The 22013-nt window shown below is 39.8% G+C and overlaps 1 protein-coding gene across 1 annotated transcript in view; it reads right to left on the bottom strand.

Annotated features, from left to right (window-relative positions):
* Positions 1-13836, bottom strand: part of LOC121896765 (NACHT, LRR and PYD domains-containing protein 12-like) — a 120648-nt gene extending 106812 nt beyond the window's left edge. Inside the window, exons 1-5 of the mRNA XM_042410758.1 lie at positions 13743-13836; positions 13173-13331; positions 9002-9216; positions 7065-8853; positions 2542-2715 (exon numbers count right to left, since the gene is read on the bottom strand). Of these exons, the coding sequence (XP_042266692.1) occupies positions 2542-2715; positions 7065-8853; positions 9002-9216; positions 13173-13300 (2306 nt within the window). The 5' untranslated portion in view covers positions 13301-13331; positions 13743-13836. The remainder of the gene's footprint in view (positions 1-2541; positions 2716-7064; positions 8854-9001; positions 9217-13172; positions 13332-13742) is intronic.
* Positions 13837-22013: the final 8177 nt, after the last annotated feature.

Genomic DNA, 22013 nt, shown 5'->3' with positions numbered 1-22013 from the left:
ACAGGGTAAATTAGGAGAAGGAATATAAAAATAAAAATCTAGTGAATAATGAAAGTTGTTTTATGCTTCCTTGATTAACCAGACCTACAGTAAACACAAATCCAAAATTTTAAATAGACTGGGAATCAGATAACATATCAAGTCTAAACTTTTGAGTGATATTACACCTGAGTTGGTTCTGTTATTTGTCTCCATATAAAACTGAGGTGTTAGTGATGTAATATCAGATCAGTCCGATCAGCTGCTGCGTCTAATCACTACAGATTACCAATAACAGGTTGTGTCGGTTTGATAAAAGAGAAAGGATGGTCTTGATGATGATGTCGCTCATAATTAAAAACCCCGCCTCTTTCACATGAGCGCGCTCGCAGCTGGATAGGAAAACCCCGGGTTGACTGAGCAGGTTGATAACCAGCTTCATGGTTCTGGTTATCTGGATGGCCAATGTTAGGCTCAGTGAAGCCAGATAATGAAAAGATATCTTGGGTATGTTGAACTTGCTTCATAGTACAGGCCTCTGCTCAGGAGCAGGTTAGCTGTTCAGCATAAGTTACCATGGTGATGAACCCCAGTAAGAAGTGAACCACCGTTATAGGACTGAAAACCCAGAGTTAAACCTGAAGTTACCTTGCTAACCCCAAATCCTACTTTGTAGTACAGACCTCTGCTCATTCAATGACGGTGAACAACTTACTGGAACTCTTCTATGAAGTGGGAAACACTTGCTAACCATCTAACTCATATTTCCAACAGCTTCTTCAGCTGTGTCTGTGAAACACATCCAACAATGATCAATCCATTTCTTTTAACATCAACTAAGTTGACATCGCCAAGTTTGTCCTCAATCCAACTCGTGACTTCATGTTTGTTCAACAGAACTCCAAATCTGTCCTTGTTCCCAGTTACTTTTATTCCAGCAAAGTGGATTTCTCTTTCTTTCTCTCTATCATCACTGTAACTTCAAATTTCTTCTTCTTTCTTCTGTTTTCTTCCTGATTTCTTCCCGCTGCCTCTTTCAAGCTCGTCCACCTCAATCTTCCTGCCACCGTCCGTCTATGGGACTGTCATGACTCAGGGCAGCTAATATAGCAGCTAGCAGCTACCTTACTTTTGAACTTGAAATAAGATTTTTGTGCACATTGTAATAACTCGATTTCCACAAAGTAGACATTTTACACGTCAAGCAGTTCTAACTGAAACATTTACAATAAGTAGCCACTGCATACACACAACACAATGCACATGTACACATGTTGACTAAGTAACAGTGCAAATGCAAAGTTTTCTCTGGATTTCAAAAATTGATTATTGATCATTCAAATAAGAATTGCAATTAATCACAACTATTTTATTTATTTTTTGTCCAGCCCTAAAGTTTAGAAGATGGAAACTCCAAACACCTGAACCCAACAGGATGCAGGTTAAAAACTGTCAAATATAAAAGACAAAAGTTTCAGTGGTTCAGAGTGAATTATCCAGTGCAGATTTTTCTTGTTACATGAAGGTTTTAAATGTGCAGCTCAACATTGCTCTGACACAATCAATGGACTAAATCACTGAAGAAGAAAATAGACTTTCCCATTAAGATTCTCAGTGTGGATCAGCATAATATTATAGGGGTTTCAATTAAGGCTATATTAAAAGATGTTCACACCAAACGCTGAGACCAGAGAGATGAGCAGACAACCAACGGGAGTTTATTTCATTACACACATTCAACTCACACCCATCCCCTATTTATACCAAAGCGGACGTGACTTTTGGCATCTTCGTGAGTCAATGATCACTTGGTTCTTAACCAATGGGAGTAGGACATTTCTTAATTTTGTGTTTGCATGCTTTGTGCAAAGACTATTCCCAGATGTCTCCTGTTTGTCTGGTGGCCTGACATCTTTTGGGTGTGTCAATGATCAGCATAGGTCAAAGCGACCTGGCAACAAGAGTCTTTGCTTTTTCAGGGATTGTAACCGGACCTTTCAAAAACAACTCCTTATCTATCTCTTCTGGTTACCCAGTTGTTTATTTGGCATGACGTGCTCTGTGTATCAGTTGGTACAAACAACTTCTTATGTAACATTTCTGGTTATGCAGTTGTTTATTTACCTGAAGTGCTCTGTGTATTGTTTGGTATAATTCCATATGCTGTCATGCTTTTTCGCTTCTACAATATCAGCTTTATGTCTGCAGTTTAGTGTCATCACAACTGTCATATCATATTAATCTCAGTACAGCAGTAAGAAATGGTGTCTGACCTCAGAGTCTCCAGTCTACAGTGTGGACTGAAGACTCTGAGGTCACCTGCATTGATCTCTCTGTCCCTTTATGTGTGTGTGTGTGTGTGTGTGTGTGTGTTCTGAAGGATCAATATCAATGATCAGACATTATTCATTAAAACACAAAGAATATATTAAAGAAATATTTCACCTTCATCATTTAAACTTGATCCAAAACTTCATGGATGTAAGTTATGTATGTACATAAATTAGGTTCAGTTGTTAAACATTAAGATCAACAAGAGTAATAGACAGTCAGTGAACTGACCTCAGAGTCTCCAGTCTACAGTTTGGACTCTCCAGTCCAGCACATAGATGCTTCACTGCTGAGACAGACAGCCTGTTCTCACTCAGGTCCAGCTCTCTGAGATGGGAGGGGTTGGACTTCAGAGCTGAAGCCACAACGTCACAGTGAGTCACTGAAAGTCCACATTGAACAAGTCTGTAATGCAAATAACAAACATACAATATACACTTTAATAATAAATATAGATTCTAGGCATTTTGATCACTAAACAAACTAAGATGTGACAATAGCTCAGTTATCTCTGTTGGCAGAGCTGGTCAGCCATTAATCACAAGGTTGGTGGTTTGAAAGTTGAGCTCCTTCTGTCCACATGTCCAAGTGTCTTTGAGCAACACACTCAATCCAAAATTGTACGTGTATGTAAAAAAATTTAATTCACTTTGGACAAAAGTGACTGCGAAATGAAAGTAATGTAAATGTGTCATGTTGTGATTTACCCTTCAAATCAAAGTTGAGTTATTCAGTAACTCTCCTCACTCTCTCTGCTGCTGCACTGAAGACTTTTTCATGGGATTCTGTTTTGGTTTCATCTTGCAGACAAAGGCAAAGAAAATGGAGTTGCATTTATGCTTCTATAAAGTCCACAGTGATTGCTTCTTATTTGTCTTAAATGTCTCCTGGCTTTGCTCTCTTGAGTTGTATCCTTGTGTCTTAGTCCCTCCCACCTAAGATACAAGGTAGAGCCAAGATGGTGGCAGGTATAGCAGGTGCAATCACAGCTCTCTTAATACATGGATTGCTTTTTAACTTTTTAAGACCTTTTGACATTAACCCACTCTTAAACTTTTATGGAAAAATATATGCAAACAATGCTGATCTGTTAATCCAACAAACAAACCAAGCCATGGGAAACTTTGGATATGGGAAACATGCTCTAACTTTGACATTAATTTATCCATCTTTGTACAATCGAATGAAGAAACATACAAAGCCACCAACTATACGTCAACATAGTGATGTACAGATCATCACGATTTGTCTGCTGTTATCTGGAGACATTAATCCGTGCCCCGGCCCACTCCACGCTAAACCAGACAACACCAACATCTCAGCGGACGTAACACGCAACACAACTGTCTTGTGTGCACAAAGGTACGCACTTTGTGTAGTGACAAAGTTACCGTTTGATCATGTTCATCAAGCTAACCTTCCTCATCACCCATGCTTGTTGCACGCTGTTGTGAGTGTGCCGCCTGCTCGGACTGAAGGAGCTGGTGTGGCGGTCGCGGTGGCTAGGCTGCCGGGGGCTTCCTGGACTGGGTTTGACGGGTCGCGACGTGCCGTCGGGAGTCTGTCGGCGCCGGGGGTGAGCTTGGGTGCCGGCGTGGAGGCCGGAAGCGCCGCGGCATTGTCGGGGGGGGGACACTGCACTGGCTGAACCACAGAGTATTCCGACCATTGTTGACTTTGGTTCACGTAATCCAAATGCAGTTGGAAATACCACGCACAATATAAACAGGAAACTGATAAATCCGGCGATCTCAAAAAACAGGAAGTGGGATGTTTTTCGGACTGTCAATCAGTCAAAAACTGTTTGGGATCCTAAAGCTAAGCCAAAGGGTCTTTTGGGTGGGCATTTGAACATAAGAAGTATTAAAAGACTTGGCTTCACAAAAACACTCCATCAGCAGCATTAAAAGTCCCTGGTTTTAACATTTACAGGAGAGATAGACTGGGCTCAAAGGGAAGAGGAGTTATGATTTATGTGAAAGATAGTACCCAGTGTAATGAATTCCATTGGTCAAACTGTAAGGAATTGGAGTGTATTGGACTAAATATCATTTTGTCACCACAGATGTCCTTATTATTATATTATTATAATATACCGTCCGCACTCTTCTAATACTAGTTTGTATGAGAAATTCGAGAAATTATTAAAAGAATGTAATTTCAACAAAGAAGTGATTATTATGGGAGATTTTAACAGCAATTGGGAGGACAAATCCTCTAGAACGAATCTCAAACAGATAACCGATAACTTTGAACTTGTGCAACTGATCAGTGGGCCCACAAGAATAACTAATTCCACGAGTACTCAGATTGATTTAATATTTAGTAACAGACCAGAGAGAATTTTAAAATCCTATAATATGGTAACTGGTTTCTCTGACCACAATTTGACACTGGTAGCCAGAAAACTAAGCAATAAGTGGTTTAGCCCTAATGCCAGGGAATATGAATCTTTTGGAATTCCCAAAAACAAACAGGAGAACTTCAAAAGTGCTGTTCAACTGATTGATTGGGATGATCTACTGTTGGGCATAGACCATGAAGAAGACAGTCAAATATTCTCAAAAAAACTAGGGAGCATTATTAAAGATTTTAACTGCAAATTTAGGCGCAAAAATAACAAAAACACTGTCACTTGGATAAATGCAGACATTTTAAAACTAATGAAAGAACGGGATCTTGTCTTAAAAACTGCAATAAAAACTAAGTTGAGTCATGACAGACAACACTTTGCTAGTTTAAGGAACAAGGTGGTAAAGAAACTAAGAAAAGCAAGGCAGATTTTTTCTTGACCATAATAGAAAAGGCAAGAGGTAACTCTAAAATGATCTGAAACCGGTTAAAAAAAACTAACAGGACATCACAATAAAGAAAGGAAACTGCTTGAACTTAAAGTAAATGGAATGCTTACAAACAATCCTGGGGAAGTAGTGGAAGGTCTTAACCACTTCTTTATTGAGTCTATAGCTACCATTGCACAATGTTTTTCACCTGAGTGCACAAATGTTTGTCCAGTCAACACAAGGGAACCGGCTTTCAGCATAAGGAATGTCACTGAATCAGAGGTTGCCAGAATGATTAGATCTCAAATATATCCAGAGCAAAGGATATATTTGGTATGGATGCAGTTATGTTCAAAGAGCTCAGTACAACACTAACTAATCTTATTACCAAAATTATTAACTTCTCAATTTCTCAGGGAATGTTTCCGAGTGTTTGGAAGTCGGCTGTTGTTGTCCCAATATTTAAATGTGGAGATCACCTTTCCACCTGCAATTACAGACCTATCAGTATTCTACCCACAGTATCAAAGGTTGCAGAGAAAGTGGTAGCTGAACAAATCACCTGCCATCTGAACACTAGCTCATTCGCTCTGCACCCAATGCAATTTGGCTTCAGAGCCAATTATTCAACTGAAACGGCCATCTGTTTTTTCATAGAAAAAAATCAAATCTCTATTAGATAAAGGTGGTGTTGTTGGAGCTGTGTTTCTTGACCTTAAGAAGGCATTTGATACTGTTAGTCATAGAATTCTCATGTCTAAGTTATCTAGTTTCAGTTTTTGTTCAGATACACTTAAATGGACAGAATCATATTTGTTTAATCAATCTCAGTCTGTCCAAGTACAGAATCATCAATCAGCTGCCCTTCGTCAGTCCACAGGAGTCCAAGAATCCATCCTGGGCCCATTGCTATTTACATTGTATATAAATGATTTTCCAAATGTATGCTGATGACACAGTAATTTATGTACATGGTGGCAGCATGACACAAGTTGCTAATGACTCTCTCTGTTTTTTGGGTTTTTAGTTTTCTATTTGCTCTGTGTTTCCTTCCTGTGTTCATGTACTCCTCCCCAGCCTGCTTTTCCCTCCTCACTTTCCCTCCACACCTGCCCTGCATCAGCCTCATTAGTCCTGCCCTGCTCCCTGTGTCTTCACCAGCAAATCAGCTTCTTTCTTGTTCTCCTACTCCACCTGTACCTCATCCCCTCTTCAGTTTAGTTTGTATTTAAGTCCTGGTTTTCAGTTCAGTCTTGTTGGATCCTTTGTTCTGTGTTCTGTTCAGTTTTGTTCTGCCTGCACTCAGACCAGAATAAATATTTATTCTTCAAGTTCCTGTTGCCTGCAGTCTCCTGTGTTTGGCTCCACCTGCTCTGCTCTTCACAACATACCTGACGCACAGGGATTTTCAGCCTCATAGAAACTGATATTTAATTAAAATGTGTTTTCTGCTGACAGACAGCAGACTCACCTTCCCTCCCTGACTATATCATCCATAACACAGGGTAAATTAGGAGAAGGAATATAAAGATAATAATCTTTCTAGTGAATGATGAAAGTTGTTTTATGCTTACTATATTAATCAGGCCTACAGTGAATATGAATCCAAAATCTTAAATAGATTGGGAATCAAAAAAGATAACATGTAAACTTGGGAGTGATATTACACCTGAGTTTGTTCTGTTATTTGTCTTGGTATAAAATTGAGATGTTAGTGATGTAATATCAGATCAGTCCGATCAGCTGCTGCGTCTAATCACTACAGGTTTCCAAAAAAGGGTTGTGTTGGTTTGATAAAAGACGAAGGATGGTCTTGTGTACTGTTTACTCCCTCCTTCAGGCAGGGAGGAGAAGCAGGTGTAACACATGTTTAACACGTTGATAGTGTGCATGTGTATATATTTAGTGTAATACTAATGGATTCAGATGAGAAGGCAGCTTTATAATGTTGATAATCACATCTGGACTTACTGAGCCTTTCTGCAGTTCCTCACAGCTGGAATCATTCTCTTTCTTCCCTCCTCTGATGTTTTATACTTCTTCAGGTCCAACTCATCCAGAACCTTCTCTGACATCTGCAGCATGTAGGCCAGAGCTGAGCAGTGGATCACAGAGAGTTCCTTCTCTGATCTGTTCTCTGACTTCAGGAACTCTTGGATCTCCTGATGTACTGAGCGGTCGTTCATCTCCATCAGACAGTGGAAGATGTTGATGCTTCTGTCAGGAGAGATTCTTTGGGTATTCATCTCCTTCAGGTTGTTGTTGGCTCTCTGGAAGATTTCTGGACTGTTCTCTGTCTGACCCAGCAGGCCTCCTAAGAGACTCTGGTTGGACTCCAGCGAGAGGCCATGAAGGAAGCGCACAAACAGGTCCAGGTGGCCATTTTTGCTTCTGAGAGATTTCTCCATGGCTCTCTTCAGGAAGTCATCCAGGGATGAGTAACTGTGTTCTTTACCCAGGAAGCTCTCAAGTACCTTTGTCTTCCTGCTGGTGTAACAGTGGTACATGTAGACTGCAGCCAGAAACTCCTGAACGCTCAGATGAACAAAGCAGTAGACTGTTTTCTGGAAGATCACACTCTCTCTTTTGAAGATCTCTGTACAAACTCCTGATAACACCAAGGCCTCTGTGACATCAAGACCACACTGCTCCAGGTCTTCTTGGTAGAACATGATGTTTCCTTTCTCCAGATGTTCAAACGCCAGCCTCCCCAGCTTCAGAAGAAGTCCCCTGTCGGCCTCTGTCAACTCCTGTGGACTCGTCTCATGACCTTCATACTTCTGCTTCCTCTTCTTTGTCTGAACCAGCAGGAAGTGTGAGTACATGTCAGTCAGGGTCTTGGGCAGTTCTCCTCTCTGGTCTGTAGTCAACATGTGCTCCAGAACTGTAGCAGTGATCCAGCAGAAGACTGGGATGAGACACATGATGTGGAGGCTCCTGGATGTCTTGATGTGTGAGATGATTCTGCTGGACAGCTCTTCATCACTGAATCTCTTCCTGAAGTACTCCTCCTTCTGGGCGTCAGTGAAGCCTCGTACTTCTGTTACCCTGTCAACACATGTAGGAGGGATCTGATTGGCTGCTGCAGGTCGGGAAGTTATCCAGACCAGAGCCGAGGGAAGCAGCTTCCCCTCGATGAGGTTCGTCAACAGCACGTTGACTGATGACTTCTGTGTGACATCAGACACGACCTTCATGTTGTTGAAATCCAGTGAAAGTCTGCTTTCATCCAGGCCGTCAAATATGAACAAAACTTTCCAGACAGCAAGCTTCTCTGCTGTGACCTTCTGTAATGTTGGATGGAAATCATGGATCAGCATGAGGAGACTGTACTGCTCATCTTTGATCAAGTTCAGCTCCCTGAACGAAAGCAGAATCACCAGACTGACATCTTGGTTTTCCGAGCCCTCTGCCCAGTCCAGAGTGAACTTCTGCACTGAGAAGGTTTTTCCAACGCCAGCGACGCCGTTGGTCAGAACGACTCTGATGTCTTTCTGTTGGTCAGGTAAGACTTTAAAGATGTCGTGACACCTGATTGGAGTGTCATGGAGGGTCTCCATCTTGGAAGCTGCTTCAAGCTGCCGCACCTCATGTTGGGTATTAACGTCTTCACTCTGTCCCTCTGTGATGTAGAGCTCAGTGTAGATCCTGTTGAGGAGGGTTTCACTTCCTGCTTCATCAGTTCCTTCAGTCACACATTCACATCTCCTCCTCAGACTGATCTTATGTTCATCTAAAACCTCCTGCAGACCACTTTCTGCTGAAAGAGAAGAAAAACTATAATTCAAAAGAAATGTCTGACTGTTAATTTTCAGTAGGATAGAGGAGGTAGATTCCTGTCCTGTTTTCAGAGATGATGACATCAGCAGACAGATCTTCAGTCTTACTTTGTACAGTGCTGGTCTGACTGTCTGTCTGCAGTCCAGGTCTTGTTCTGGATCTTTCTGCACACTGGGGACAGGAGGAGTCTCCTGATAGAGCAGACTGGTCCCAGTATGAGGTGATGCACTGTCTGCAGAACCAGTGTCCACAGCTAGTAGAGACTGGATCCTTCAGGACGTCCTGACACAAAGAACAGCAGGACAGCTGCTCCTCCACAGAAACACCCCTCCTCTTCCTCTCTCTGTGGACATGAACACATTCTTTATGACACATGACATTAGTGGTGGCCAACCGACAGCTCACAAGTTGATGCAGCTCTTTCCCTCCATAAACAGTCCAGACTGTCAGTATTTGGACAGTTACACAGTTTTTTGTTCTTAGGGCTCTGAGCTTCAGCACATTCAATTTTAATAAAATAATATATAATATATTTACAAGGTTCAGAAGTAATTAGACAGACACAACAATGTGCCAGCAAAGGCAGAGAAGAAGAAGAAGAGTGCAAACTAGTAAACATGGATGTAAACAATGCAGGATTTAAAATACTAGCTTCAAAAATCGACTTTGCAAATGTTTCATGAGGGGGGAAATGGATTCAACACATTTGTTAGACCACAAGGATTCACACAATGTGTTTTGGTCAGTAAGTCAATGTAAACATGACTTTTGTCTGTTAACAAGAAAACTCCACAGGGCTCCTTTAAGCTACTATGAGACATTAAAAGTCAGGAAAAATAAGCAGGAGGCAACTGAGCAAAACAGAAAAGTCCACTTGTGAAAAATAACAGACTGCTGCTCTTTAGTCTTGTGTTGTGGTGCTGAACAGAGAGCTCTGCTAAATATCTTCATAATGCATCTTTTCATCTGTGTTTCTCTCTCTCACTGTTTCTGCTATAATCTCGCTCCCTCTGTGTCAGTGTGATACAACAGTTTTACACATTTGACTTTTCCCAAATGTTAAATGTCAGACTCAGTTTCCTCTGCTGCAGTGGTCAGTCTGCAGTGATAAATCAGCTGCAGCAGGCTGTTTGTATACATTTCCATTACTTCCTCCCATATTTTGTGTCTTTGAACAGGAACACGTTAAGACACATTCTGTATTGCAGGAGACCAAACACTCCATTTTCTTCCATTTTACCTGCACAAAACCCCGGTGCAGTCCTTTAGTAAATAAGGAGACACAATGTGACTTGTTACTAAATCCTTAGTAAATTTCACCCTGGGTTACCTGCTACTACTTTAGATTGTTAGACTGGAAAATCAAATAGCAATAGCAGCCCTGTCTCTGGTTAACATGTACATGAAGATCTGTTCTAGATTACAGCTGAATGGAAGGTAGTTCATTATTTCTTTCCACTGTGTTTCCTTCATATCTACACTACAACCTTAATGAAACCGTCTCACTGAATCATCTTCAGGTCAGTTTACAGTAGAAACAGTCTCTTACTTTGTGTCTGAGGGTCCAGGTTCATTACTGAAGTCTGGAGGACAATTTTTAGACCGGTCACTAAAACAGTAAAGTAATCAGCAGATTGATCAATAATGACAGTAATCATTATTTGTAGTCCTGATATTAACACTCACCCTGCCTCAGACTGTTTTCCTCCTCCTGCTCTGTTTACTTTAAAATGGAGTCTGACTGAATACTTTCAACTTTACTCCCTACCTGTTTCCTCCTCCCTACTTCTTCTTCTTTACTGAAAGTCACGTGTGTGTGTGTGTGTGTGTGTGTGTGTGTGTGTGTGTGTGTGTGTGACTTCCTCATTGTACTAAAAACAGTTATTTTCTAGGGGTTTATTCCAGAAAGCAGGTTGAACAAACTCTAAGTCAAACCCTGATCAGAGTTTGTTAAGTCGACTCTGAGTATGTTCACTCTAAGTTAAGCTCGTTCGTGATGAATAAAATCAATGGAGCTCTGATACTACTACCATAGCAACAGGTAAATAAAAGGCAGGGCCATTGGATGAAGGGATATTAATGCATGTGTATGAGGACGTTGCACATTTATATTTAAAAAAAGAGCCTGAGTCAGAGTGGGAAAAGTGTCAATAAGTTAACACAATAAAGTTTTATTCAGTGTCATCCATTAATTCATGAATAAGTGGAATCTGACTGTGTATCAGGCTGCAGCTACATTACATTTTAAATATATTTGTTCAGCTTTAATCTGACGGACAAAACACAGGAAGCAGCAACTGAAGATGAAAAATATAGTTAAAGATTTAAAACATATAAAGATCAAAGACACAGAGACATGACTATCTCACAGTCTGATCAGTAATAATGTGTTTGCTGATTTGTACTTGAAAAGGCATCGAGGTTAAAATACAGCAGATTTTTTTTAAACATCTATTTGTATCTCAGCTCAACAACATTCAGTGACTTTATTTCAGCTGCTTCAACAAATGTAGTAAATTTAAATACTGTCACTGAAATGCTGTTAAAACACATTCAGACTACAAACTACATTCTGCAGCTGCACCACGATCCTGCTCAGAAATATTAACATATAATCTCCAATATTATAGGAATGATGTTCCATCAGTGGACCGATCACATCATGACTGATAGAGATAATTATTCATTGATCCTACATGTCTAAAGCTTCATACTGATTGTTTAAATTTAAACTGAGATTACAGATTATGTGCAGTAAAGATTTGAGGTCAGGAGCTGCTCTAACAAACTGACAGAGTCTCAGTGTTATAACAGAAGGACGCAGAGGTTTGATTCTGAGCTGAGGATGAATTCACGCTGTGGAATATTTGACTGTGAGAGAAAAAAACGCTGTTCAAAGAAATGACTGATGTGCATAAAAACTTTAGAAAGTCCTGAGTAACAAACTAACATCCAACCAGGATTTATATTCTGACAGACAGTAAACCTCCACTAATGAATGGTTGGTGCCAGATTGGATCAGCATTTAGTCCACAATAATGATACGAGCTTTGATACCACTGACTGAATAAAGACATGCAATTGTAAGAGGAGACAGAGACAGTTACCATGGTAACTGACCCAGAGTGTAAGTTACTGTGGTAACCAATCCAGAGTTTCAGTTTCCATGGTAACTGACCCAGAGTTTAAGTTATCTCTCTTTCTGGAACTGAAAACTCAGAGTTTCCTTCATCTCAGGGTGAACAAACTCAGATTTTCCACTCAGCCGGCTTTCTGGAATACACCTCAGTAAACGTGTGCTCTGTGTCAACAGGTGAAGTCAAACAGGTAAATCTGCACCTACAGGCCACAGGGAGACTAAACTGGACCCTCTGACAGTGAAATAATGATCATAATATGTAAGGCGGTGAGGTAGACACATGCTGGAACAGCGGCTACATGAGCAGCCTGAGCCAGTAGGAGCAGCAGTGGCCTCACTTGCAGCTGGTTTATCAGCTTTAGTCAGTGCTGATTATGAGGCCATAACAGTCCTTAACTCCCTTCAGTCTGGCCTCAACCCAGTTTCTGAGGAGAAGAAAGTCTGGGCTTCAAACATGATACCAATAATAAGGATGATCCAGCATAAGCTGGCAGTCAAGTGTTCAACCTTAACAAAGCCAACTGCAATAAAGCTGTTGACCAGAGCCATACTGGTCATCAGCCCTCATCCACTTCCTTCACATGGACTCACCCATTCTCACCTGAACTCACTCTCAGCTGATTACCTGCTAGTCTATATATCCTCCTTTCCATTGTTCTGTTTGCCAGCTGAGCACATGTTGAGTTTGATTTAATTTTAACTTGACAAGTTTACATTATTAATTTTGAGTTGACATTGTGGGTGTATGTGATGTGCTGTTGTGTAGCTTTGTGTTTTGTATTTTGTATAATGTGTTCTGTGTGTTTTTTGCTTTGTTCTGTTTGTTATTGTGCTGTTATATGTTTTATTTGTAAGGGACTGCAGATGAAAATTAGCTATAAGATAAATCTGGTGCAATACATCAAATGTTTTACTTTACATTTGTACAGTTTAACACTGTAAATGGTCCCAATAAATACACATAAATAAATAAATAAATAAATAAATAAAACACATCAGCTGCCACTTTATATTTAGATGGATAAACCTGATGCAGAAAATCTTCAGACTCTCACTAATAACTGATGGAGATGGTTGTAGTAGAGTGTGGGTTTGTTTTTAAATGACATTTCAACACTGAATCATCTTCAGGCCAGTTTACAGTAGAAACAGTCTCTTACTTTGTGTCTGAGGGTCCAGGTTCATTACTGAAGTCTGGAGGATCACCTTTAGACCGGTCACTCTTCATAGACAGACAGCTGGATATCAGAGACTCTGCTCCGTCCTCCTCTTCCTCCGAATCATTCATCTTCTGGAATCTGAGAGGTAAACCAGTAACACTGGAGACACACACACATACACAGTAGAATAAACCCAGTCCTTCCTCTCAACTTAGTAGCTTCTTATTAGTTTACATGACTTTAACTACAACCATGTGTGTTTTCCAGCCATCACAAAGATAAACTTTGACTCTGCTTTAAATCCAACAAACAGACTTCAGATAAACATCTGTGTGGTTCTTAACTGTGACTTCTCTCTATTTGAACTGCAGCAGTGTGTCACGTTACATCACTGTGAGGACGCAGAAACCAGGAAAAGAACAAAGGAAACAACGTTTGAAGACATCAACACTGTGATTTCATATTTTTCTGACACAGTTTAATCAACTAAACAATTCATCAGTAAAATAATCAGCAGATTGATCAATAATGACATTAATCATTATTAGCAGCCCTGATATTAACACTCACCCTGCCTCAGACTGTTTTCCTCCTTCTGCTCTGTTGACTTTAAAATGGAGTCTGAATAGACTGGACTTTCACCTTTACTCCCTACCTGTTTACTCCTCCCTTCTTCTTCTTTGCTGGAAGTCACGTACGTGTGTGTGTGTGAAACTTAAATCATGCCTCTCTGACATTAAATCCTGGATGTCCCAGAATTTTCTTAAATTCAATGACGACAAATCCGAGGTCATTCTATTCGGTTCACCAAATTCTGTCAGCTCTTTTGGAGCAAACCTTGTCAATCTGTCAATGAACATTACACAGGCTGCTAGGAATCTGGGAGTCATATCTGACCTCTGTTTTGAGAATCAAGACAAAAATGTCGTGAAGTTGTGTTTCTACCAGTTGAAGATCATCTCTAAAATCAGGTCATTTTTATCTTTTGCTGATCTTCAAAAAACTATACATGCTTTTATATATTCTCGACTCGACTACTGCAACGCACTTTATTCAGGTATCAGCCAGGGCTCCCTTCACCGTCTCCAGCTGGTCCAAAATGCTGCTGTTCGTCTCATTACTGGGACGAAAAGCTATGAGCACATCACCCCTGTGCTTGGCTCTCTACACTGGCTCCCAGTTAGCCTTCCTATTGATTTTAAATTTTTAGGATGAATTCACGCTGTGGAATATTTGACTGTGAGAGAAAAAAACGCTGATGTGCATAACAGCGGTAACTCTTGAAAGCAGCCTGGTCGCTGGTAATACGTAGCATATCAACATTTCAACAGAACGTATCATATCAACACCTCTAAAGTGACGCAGTTCACATGAGATCTATATGAGCTGACTTTCTTATTTGGCAGAAAGTTGGAAATCAGCAGAGTACGGTTCGAGACCACCTCGAAACCAATATCCGCTTCCTGTTTCAACTGACAAAACCAGCTGTTTTTATTTTATTTTAACCAAAACCATGATCTTTCCCTAAAAAAGTGTTTTTTGTGCCTAAACCATAACCTTAACCACCTTACCACAGCATTGTGTAAGGGATTTATTGTGTCAAAGTATGTTCCTTAACTTTTGTAGACAGCTGAAGGACATCAGTACAATGAATCTTGTTAGAGACACCTGGTAGTAGAATTGACTGTGTCAAATTTGTTAGGAGGTCATCAAGAGTTTAGCAGTGTTCATTGGTTAGGCTATGTGCTTTATTATTTTAAGACTTTGTTACTTTATTACTTAATTACTTTATTACCCTCTCTCTGTCAAATCCCTACTAGGACATAATGTATTTAAGCTGAGACTGTTTGGTTGTTCGGGAGAACAGCTGTGTGCCCTTCTCCATGCTGGCATGTACGAGTAAAGAGAGAAAGATTCATCACTGTGTGTTTTTAATTCTTCAGAGAACTTCAATTCTTAAGAAATTCTCCTACAGTTGTCACATCATAAAACATCATTGTTCAACGGATAATGGCCAACATTGAAATGTACACATTTAATGTATCCCTGGTTTGCAGAAACGTACAATGCCAACGTTTTGCTCTGGCGATTGTGTTATTGGAAAGTCCTGAGTAGCTAAACTTTGGATTCTAACAGACAGTAAACCTCTGCTTATAAATGTGCTTCCATACAGACTTGAATGGGGAAATGAATCAGCGTGTCTGACTCTGTAAGAGGGAGGAAACAGACAAACTCAGGATTTGTTTAAGTAAACCTGCCAGTGAGCAGGTCAGCTTCATAGAGTCAGTTACTGCGGTAACTGACCCAAGTTTAAGTTTTTACTAAACCCGTTTTCTGAAACAGGCCCCAGGAAAAGAACAACGGAAACGTTTGAAGATGTCAACACGGTAATTTCATATTTTCCTGACACAGTTTAATCAACTAAACAATTAATCAGTAAAATAATCAGCAGATTGATCAATAATGACATTAATCATTATATTAGCAGCCCTGATATTAACACTCACCCTGCCTCAGACTGTTTTCCTCCTTCTGCTCTGTTGACTTTAAAATGGAGTCTGAATAGACTGGACTTTCACATTTACTCCCTACCTGTTTACTCCTCCCTTCTTCTTCTTTACTGGAAGTCATGTACGTGTGTGTGTGTGTATGTGTGTGTGTGTGTGTGTGTGTGTGTGTGTGTGTCACCATTTAAAGTCACTCTGAGCTTTCTAGAATCACTTACAGCTTAAAGTGCGAGTGGTGAATTTAATGAAGTTACATTTCCTTAATGATAATAAAGTGGAATCTGACTGTGTATCAGGCTGCAGCTACATTACATTTTAAATATATTTGTTCAGCTTTAATCTGACGGACAAAACACAGGAAGCAGCTGATTTGTACTTGAAAAGGCGTCGAGGTTAAAATACAGCAGATTTTTTTTAAACATCTATTTGTATCTCAGCTCAACAACATTCAGTGACTTTATTTCAGCTGCTTCAACAAATGTAGTAAATTTAAATATTGTCACTGAAATGCTGTTAAAACACGTTCAGACTACAAACTACATTCTGCAGCTGCACCACGATCCTGCTCAGAAATATTAACATATAATCTCCAATATTATAGGAATGATGTTCCATCAGTGGACCAATCACATCATGACTGATAGAGATAATTATTCATTGATCCTACATGTCTAAAGCTTCATGGTGGTTGTTTAAATTTAAACTGAGATTACAGATTATGTGCAGTAAAGATTTGAGGTCAGGAGCTGCTCTAACAAACTGACAGAGTCTCAGTGTTATAACAGAAGGACGCAGAGGTTTGATTCTGAGCTGAGGATGAATTCATGCTGTGGAATATTTGACTGTGAGAGAAAAAAACGCTGTTCAAAGAAATGACTGATGTGCATAAAAACTTTAGAAAGTCCTGAGTAACAAACTAACATCCAACCAGGATTTATATTCTGACAGACAGTAAACCTCCACTAATGAATGGTTGGTGCCAGATTGGATCAGCATTTAGTCCACAATAATGATACGAGCTTTGATACCACTGACTGAATAAAGACATGCAATTGTAAGAGGAGACAGAGACAGTTACCATGGTAACTGACCCAGAGTGTAAGTTACTGTGGTAACCAATCCAGAGTTTCAGTTTCCATGGTAACTGACCCAGAGTTTAAGTTATCTCTCTTTCTGGAACTGAAAACTCAGAGTTTCCTTCATATCAGGGTGAACAAACTCAGATTTTCCACTCAGCAGGCTTTCTGGAATACACCTCAGTAAACGTGTGCTCTGTGTCAACAGGTGAAGTCAAACAGGTAAATCTTCACCTACAGGCCACAGGGAGACTAAACTGGACCCTCTGACAGTGAAATAATGATCATAATATGTAAGGCGGTGAGGTAGACACATGTAGACACACACAACAGCACATGTGATGTGCTGTTGTGTGTAGCTTTGTATTTTGTATTTTGTATAATGTGTTCTGTGTTTTTTTTGCTTTGTGCTGTTTGTTATTGTGCTGTTATATGTTTTATTTGTAAGGGACTGCAGATGAAAATGAGCTATAAGATAAATCTGGTGCAGTACATCAAATGTTTTACTTTACATTTGTACAGTTTAACACTGTAAATGGTCCCAATAAATACACATAAATAAATAAATAAATAAATAAAACACATCAGCTGCCACTTTATATTTAGATGGATAAACCTGCAGCAGAAGATCTTCAGACTCTCACTAATAACTGATGGAGATGGTTGTAGTAGAGTGTGGCTTTGTTTTTAAATGACATTTCAACACTGAATCATCTTCAGGCCAGTTTACAGTAGAAACAGTCTCTTACTTTGTGTCTGAGGGTCCAGGTTCATTACTGAAGTCTGGAGGATCACCTTTAGACCGGTCACTCTTCATAGACAGACAGCTGGATATCAGAGACTCTGCTCCATCCTCCTCTTCCTCCGAATCCTTCATCTTCTGGAGTCTGAGAGGTAAACCAGTAACACTGGAGACACACACACATACACAGTAGAATAAACCCAGTCCTTCCTCTCAACTTAGTAGCTTCTTATTAGTTTACATGACTTTAACTACAACCATGTGTGTTTTCCAGCCATCACAAAGATAAACTTTGACTCTGCTTTAAATCCAACAAACAGACTTCAGATAAACATCTGTGTGGTTCTTAACTGTGACTTCTCTCTATTTTAACTGCAGCAGTGTGTCACGTTACATCACTGTGAGGACGCAGAAACCAGGAAAAGAACAAAGAAAACAACGTTTGAAGACATCAACACTGTCATTTCATATTTTTCTGACACAGTTTAATCAACTAAACAATTAATCAGTAAAATAATCAGCAGATTGATCAATAATGACAGTAATCATTATTTGCAGCCCTGATATTAACACTCACCCTGCCTCAGACTGTTTTCCTCCTTCTGCTCTGTTGACTTTAAAATGGAGTCTGAATAGACTGGACTTTCACATTTACTCCCTACCTGTTTACTCCTCCCTTCTTCTTCTTTGCTGGAAGTCACGTACGTGTGTGTTTGTTAGGAGGTCATCAAGAGTTTAGCAGTGTTCATTGGTTAGGCTATGTGCTTTATTATTTTAAGACTTTGTTACTTTATTACTTAATTACTTTATTACTTTATTACCCTCTCTCTGTCAAATCCCTACTAGGACATAATGTATTTAAGCTGAGACTGTTTGGTTGTTCGGGAGAACGGCTGTGTGCCCTTCTCCATGCTGGCATGTACGAGTAAAGAGAGAAAGATTCATCACTGTGTGTTTTTAATTCTTCAGAGAACTTCAATTCTTAAGAAATTCTCCTACAGTTGTCACAACATAAAACATCATTGTTCAACGGATAATGGCCAACATTGAAATGTACACATTTAATGTATCCCTGGTTTGCAGAAACGTACAATGCCAACGTTTTGTTCTGGCGATTGTGTTATTGGAAAGTCCTGAGTAGCTAAACTTTGGATTCTAACAGACAGTAAACCTCCGTTTATAAATGTGCTTCCATACAGACTTGAATGGGGAAATGAATCAGCGTGTCTGACTCTGTAAGAGGGAGGAAACAGACAAACTCAGGATTTGTTTAAGTAAACCTGCCAGCGAGCAGGTCAGCTTCATAGAGTCAGTTACTGCGGTAACTGACCCAAGTTTAAGTTTTTACTAAACCCGTTTTCTGAAACAGGCCCCAGGAAAAGAACAACGGAAACGTTTGAAGACGTCAACACTGTGATTTCATATTTTTCTGACACAGTTTAATCAACCAAATAATTAATCAGTAAAATAATCAGCAGATTGATCAATAATGACAGTAATCATTATTTGCAGCCCTGATATTAACACTCACCCTGCCTCAGACTGTTTTCCTCCTTCTGCTCTGTTGACTTTAAAATGGAGTCTGAATAGACTGGACTTTCACATTTACTCCCTACCTGTTTACTCCTCCCTTCTTCTTCTTTACTGGAAGTCATGTACGTGTGTGTGTGTGTGTGTGTGTGTGTGTGTGTGTGTGTGTGTGTGTGTATGTGTGTGTGTGTCTCACCATTTACAGTCACTCTGAGCTTTCTAGAATCACTTACAGCTTAAAGTGCGAGTGGTGAATTTAATGAAGTTACATTTCCTTTATGATGATAAAGTGGAATCTGACTGTGTATCAGGCTGCAGCTACATTACATTTTAAATATATTTGTTCAGCTTTAATCTGACGGACAAAACACAGGAAGCAGCAACTGAAGATGAAAAATATAGTTAAAGAATTAAAACATATGTAGATCAAAGACACAGAGACATGACTAGCTCACAATCTGATCAGTAATAATGTGTTTGCTGATTTGTACTTGAAAAGGCGTCGAAGTTAAAATACAAACACTGAGACAGTTTCAGGCAGGTTGAACAAACTCTGAGTCTAATGTGACAGGGTCAGTAAATGACTTTTGCATGTTTTTATTTGTATGATGTTATTTCACTTTGCATGTTGTTGGTTGACACTTTTACTTGTTTTGCTGTGTAACTTTTTTATTCTTGATCATTTGGTGTGTTTTGAATGTGTTTATGTGTGTTTTAAGTATTGATTATTTTGCATGATGAACTGGGCAGTAATGATACTGGGAGAGACACATCTCCAGTCATCCCACTAATTCCAGAATGAGCGACAAGCTGAGGAACCGGAGGACGCGGAACACACGAGCAGACGGCCCGGTTCGGAGAAAGAACCCAGAGACAGAGTCCGGAGCGGTTCGACACGACAGACAGCCACCAGCCAGCGACCCCGGAGTTACCGTGGGACTACATGCAGCAGCCAGTGTCCGCCAACGCAGCTTCACCCGGGTCTGGGTCAGCAGTTGGTCAGCTGTCGCCCAGAAAACCGCGAGTATCCTCCCAGAGAGGCAGACGGGGAGGACTGTAACTGAAGACAGGAGTGTTCGGCCCGCAGTGGGGAACTCTCTACCCGCTCTGGTATCTCTGCTCTTCCGCAGATCCCACGGAGTTGATGTGAGAGGAGGCGGGAACTCGGAGTTAATAAAAGTAGTAAGAGGTTACTATAAACATTATTGACAAATGACTAATTATCTCCATATATTTGTACATCAGACACTGAGACAATTTTGGTAAATAAGCTTTATTGAATAAAATATGACAGATGACAGCGGTGAGTTTACTTATATTTTGTCTGTTTCATGACGTCTTGCCCTGAATTCTTACATATAAAAGCAATGTCAAAGTTGTCCAGCAGATGTCGCCATTTTGACCATCAAATGCTTTGAAACTGAGGCATTTTCAACACAACTGCTTCATGTTGATTCACTGCTTCAGAAAGCTTCATTTGTCCCATAACTACAGTAAATATTATCAGCTGTACTCACTAGTGTTTGGCAGAGACTCTGCTGTGTGTGAGAAAGTCCTGATGATACAAGTTTATTTTTTCTTCTCAGAGAAACAGGTTTGTCCTGACTGCAGCTCTGTGAGTGTGTGATGTTGAGAAGAATGTTTTTAATTGCTGATAATGAAACAGCTACAGCAGATCAGTTCCAGCTCAGATGAACAGCTGGAGGTCGACTGATTAACCAGATCAAACTATTTTTCAGTGTCACATTAAAGTGTTGAAAATCAAAATATTCCCTGTCAGCAGTAGAGCCTTTAAACTGGGATTCATTTTCTTCAGTAAAAACTGAGTTTGAAGAATCACTTTGGATGCTGAGAACAGACATTTGGGATTAATCAATACTAAAAATAATTCTTAGTTGCAGCCATGAATCATTTTCAATAACTCTTTACTGAATGACATGATGGACTTTTATACTTCCACTCCACTACATTTCAGAGGGAAATATTGTACTTTCTACTCCACTACATTTATTTGACAGCTTTAGTTACTTTTCAGATGAAGATTTGACACAATGGATAATATAACAAGCTTTTCAAATACAACACATGACTTTTACTGCAGTAAAGGATCTGAGTATTTCTTCCACTGCTGGTAATTAGCTGCTCACCAGCTACACTAGCTCATCAACTATCTACTATGTTAAGTCAAACTTCCACTAAATCTATCAAAGTACTAAAGCACAACATACTTCATTAATAATTACAGCCGGCTAAATGTGAATAAATATGTTTTATCTTCATTAAAAATCTAGCTGAGGCTTTATTTAACAGTTAATTAGCAGATATTTAAGGTGTAATTTTCAGGACATTTCACAGAGAGGAGGGTGTAATTAAATAAACAACCTGATATGCTGATATATCCACTGACACAAAACTACACACTGAAAACTCATTGATTTTATTATTATTCAAATGAAGAACTACATATGAATCTCAGTATATTGACTGCATGCCAACCAAACCATCTTAACACTTTCCCCCATTTCTGTCTGTAAAATGTCCTAAAAATGAAGCTGAAAATGTCTTTGAAATGAGTATAAAGTTAAAATAAAGAAAATCTGCTTCAGTCATCAGTCCACCTCTGTGAGCACATTTGCTTTGTTTTTTGGGAGTTTTACAGCAAACATTCAGACTCTTGATTGTACACTGATACAAAATAAGGAGGAAAATCAACATGAAACAGACGGCTGAGCTTCAGGTCTTCACAGGTTTGTTTGTTTAAACTTCATGTATGAACACAGGCAGGTCTGTTTTATTGGACCCATGAAGACCTCCAGGCTGAGCTGGAATTGTCTCACACACAGACAGACTTCTACATCATTAATCCCGGGTAGTATTTGCTCAGATTAGGACTGCTCGCTGTGTTTTGAGCACCATGAGATGCTACTGGTTCCCTCCTGAGTCAGTTTGAGTCCAGCTCCACGTCAGCAGAGAGGAAACAGAACTG

The sequence above is a fragment of the Thunnus maccoyii genome, chromosome 5, assembly GCF_910596095.1.
Source record: "Thunnus maccoyii chromosome 5, fThuMac1.1, whole genome shotgun sequence".
In the NCBI taxonomy this organism is placed as follows: Eukaryota; Metazoa; Chordata; class Actinopteri; order Scombriformes; family Scombridae; genus Thunnus; species Thunnus maccoyii.
Note: the sequence above shows the minus strand (reverse complement) of the source record. Positions and strands in the feature narration are given on the sequence as shown.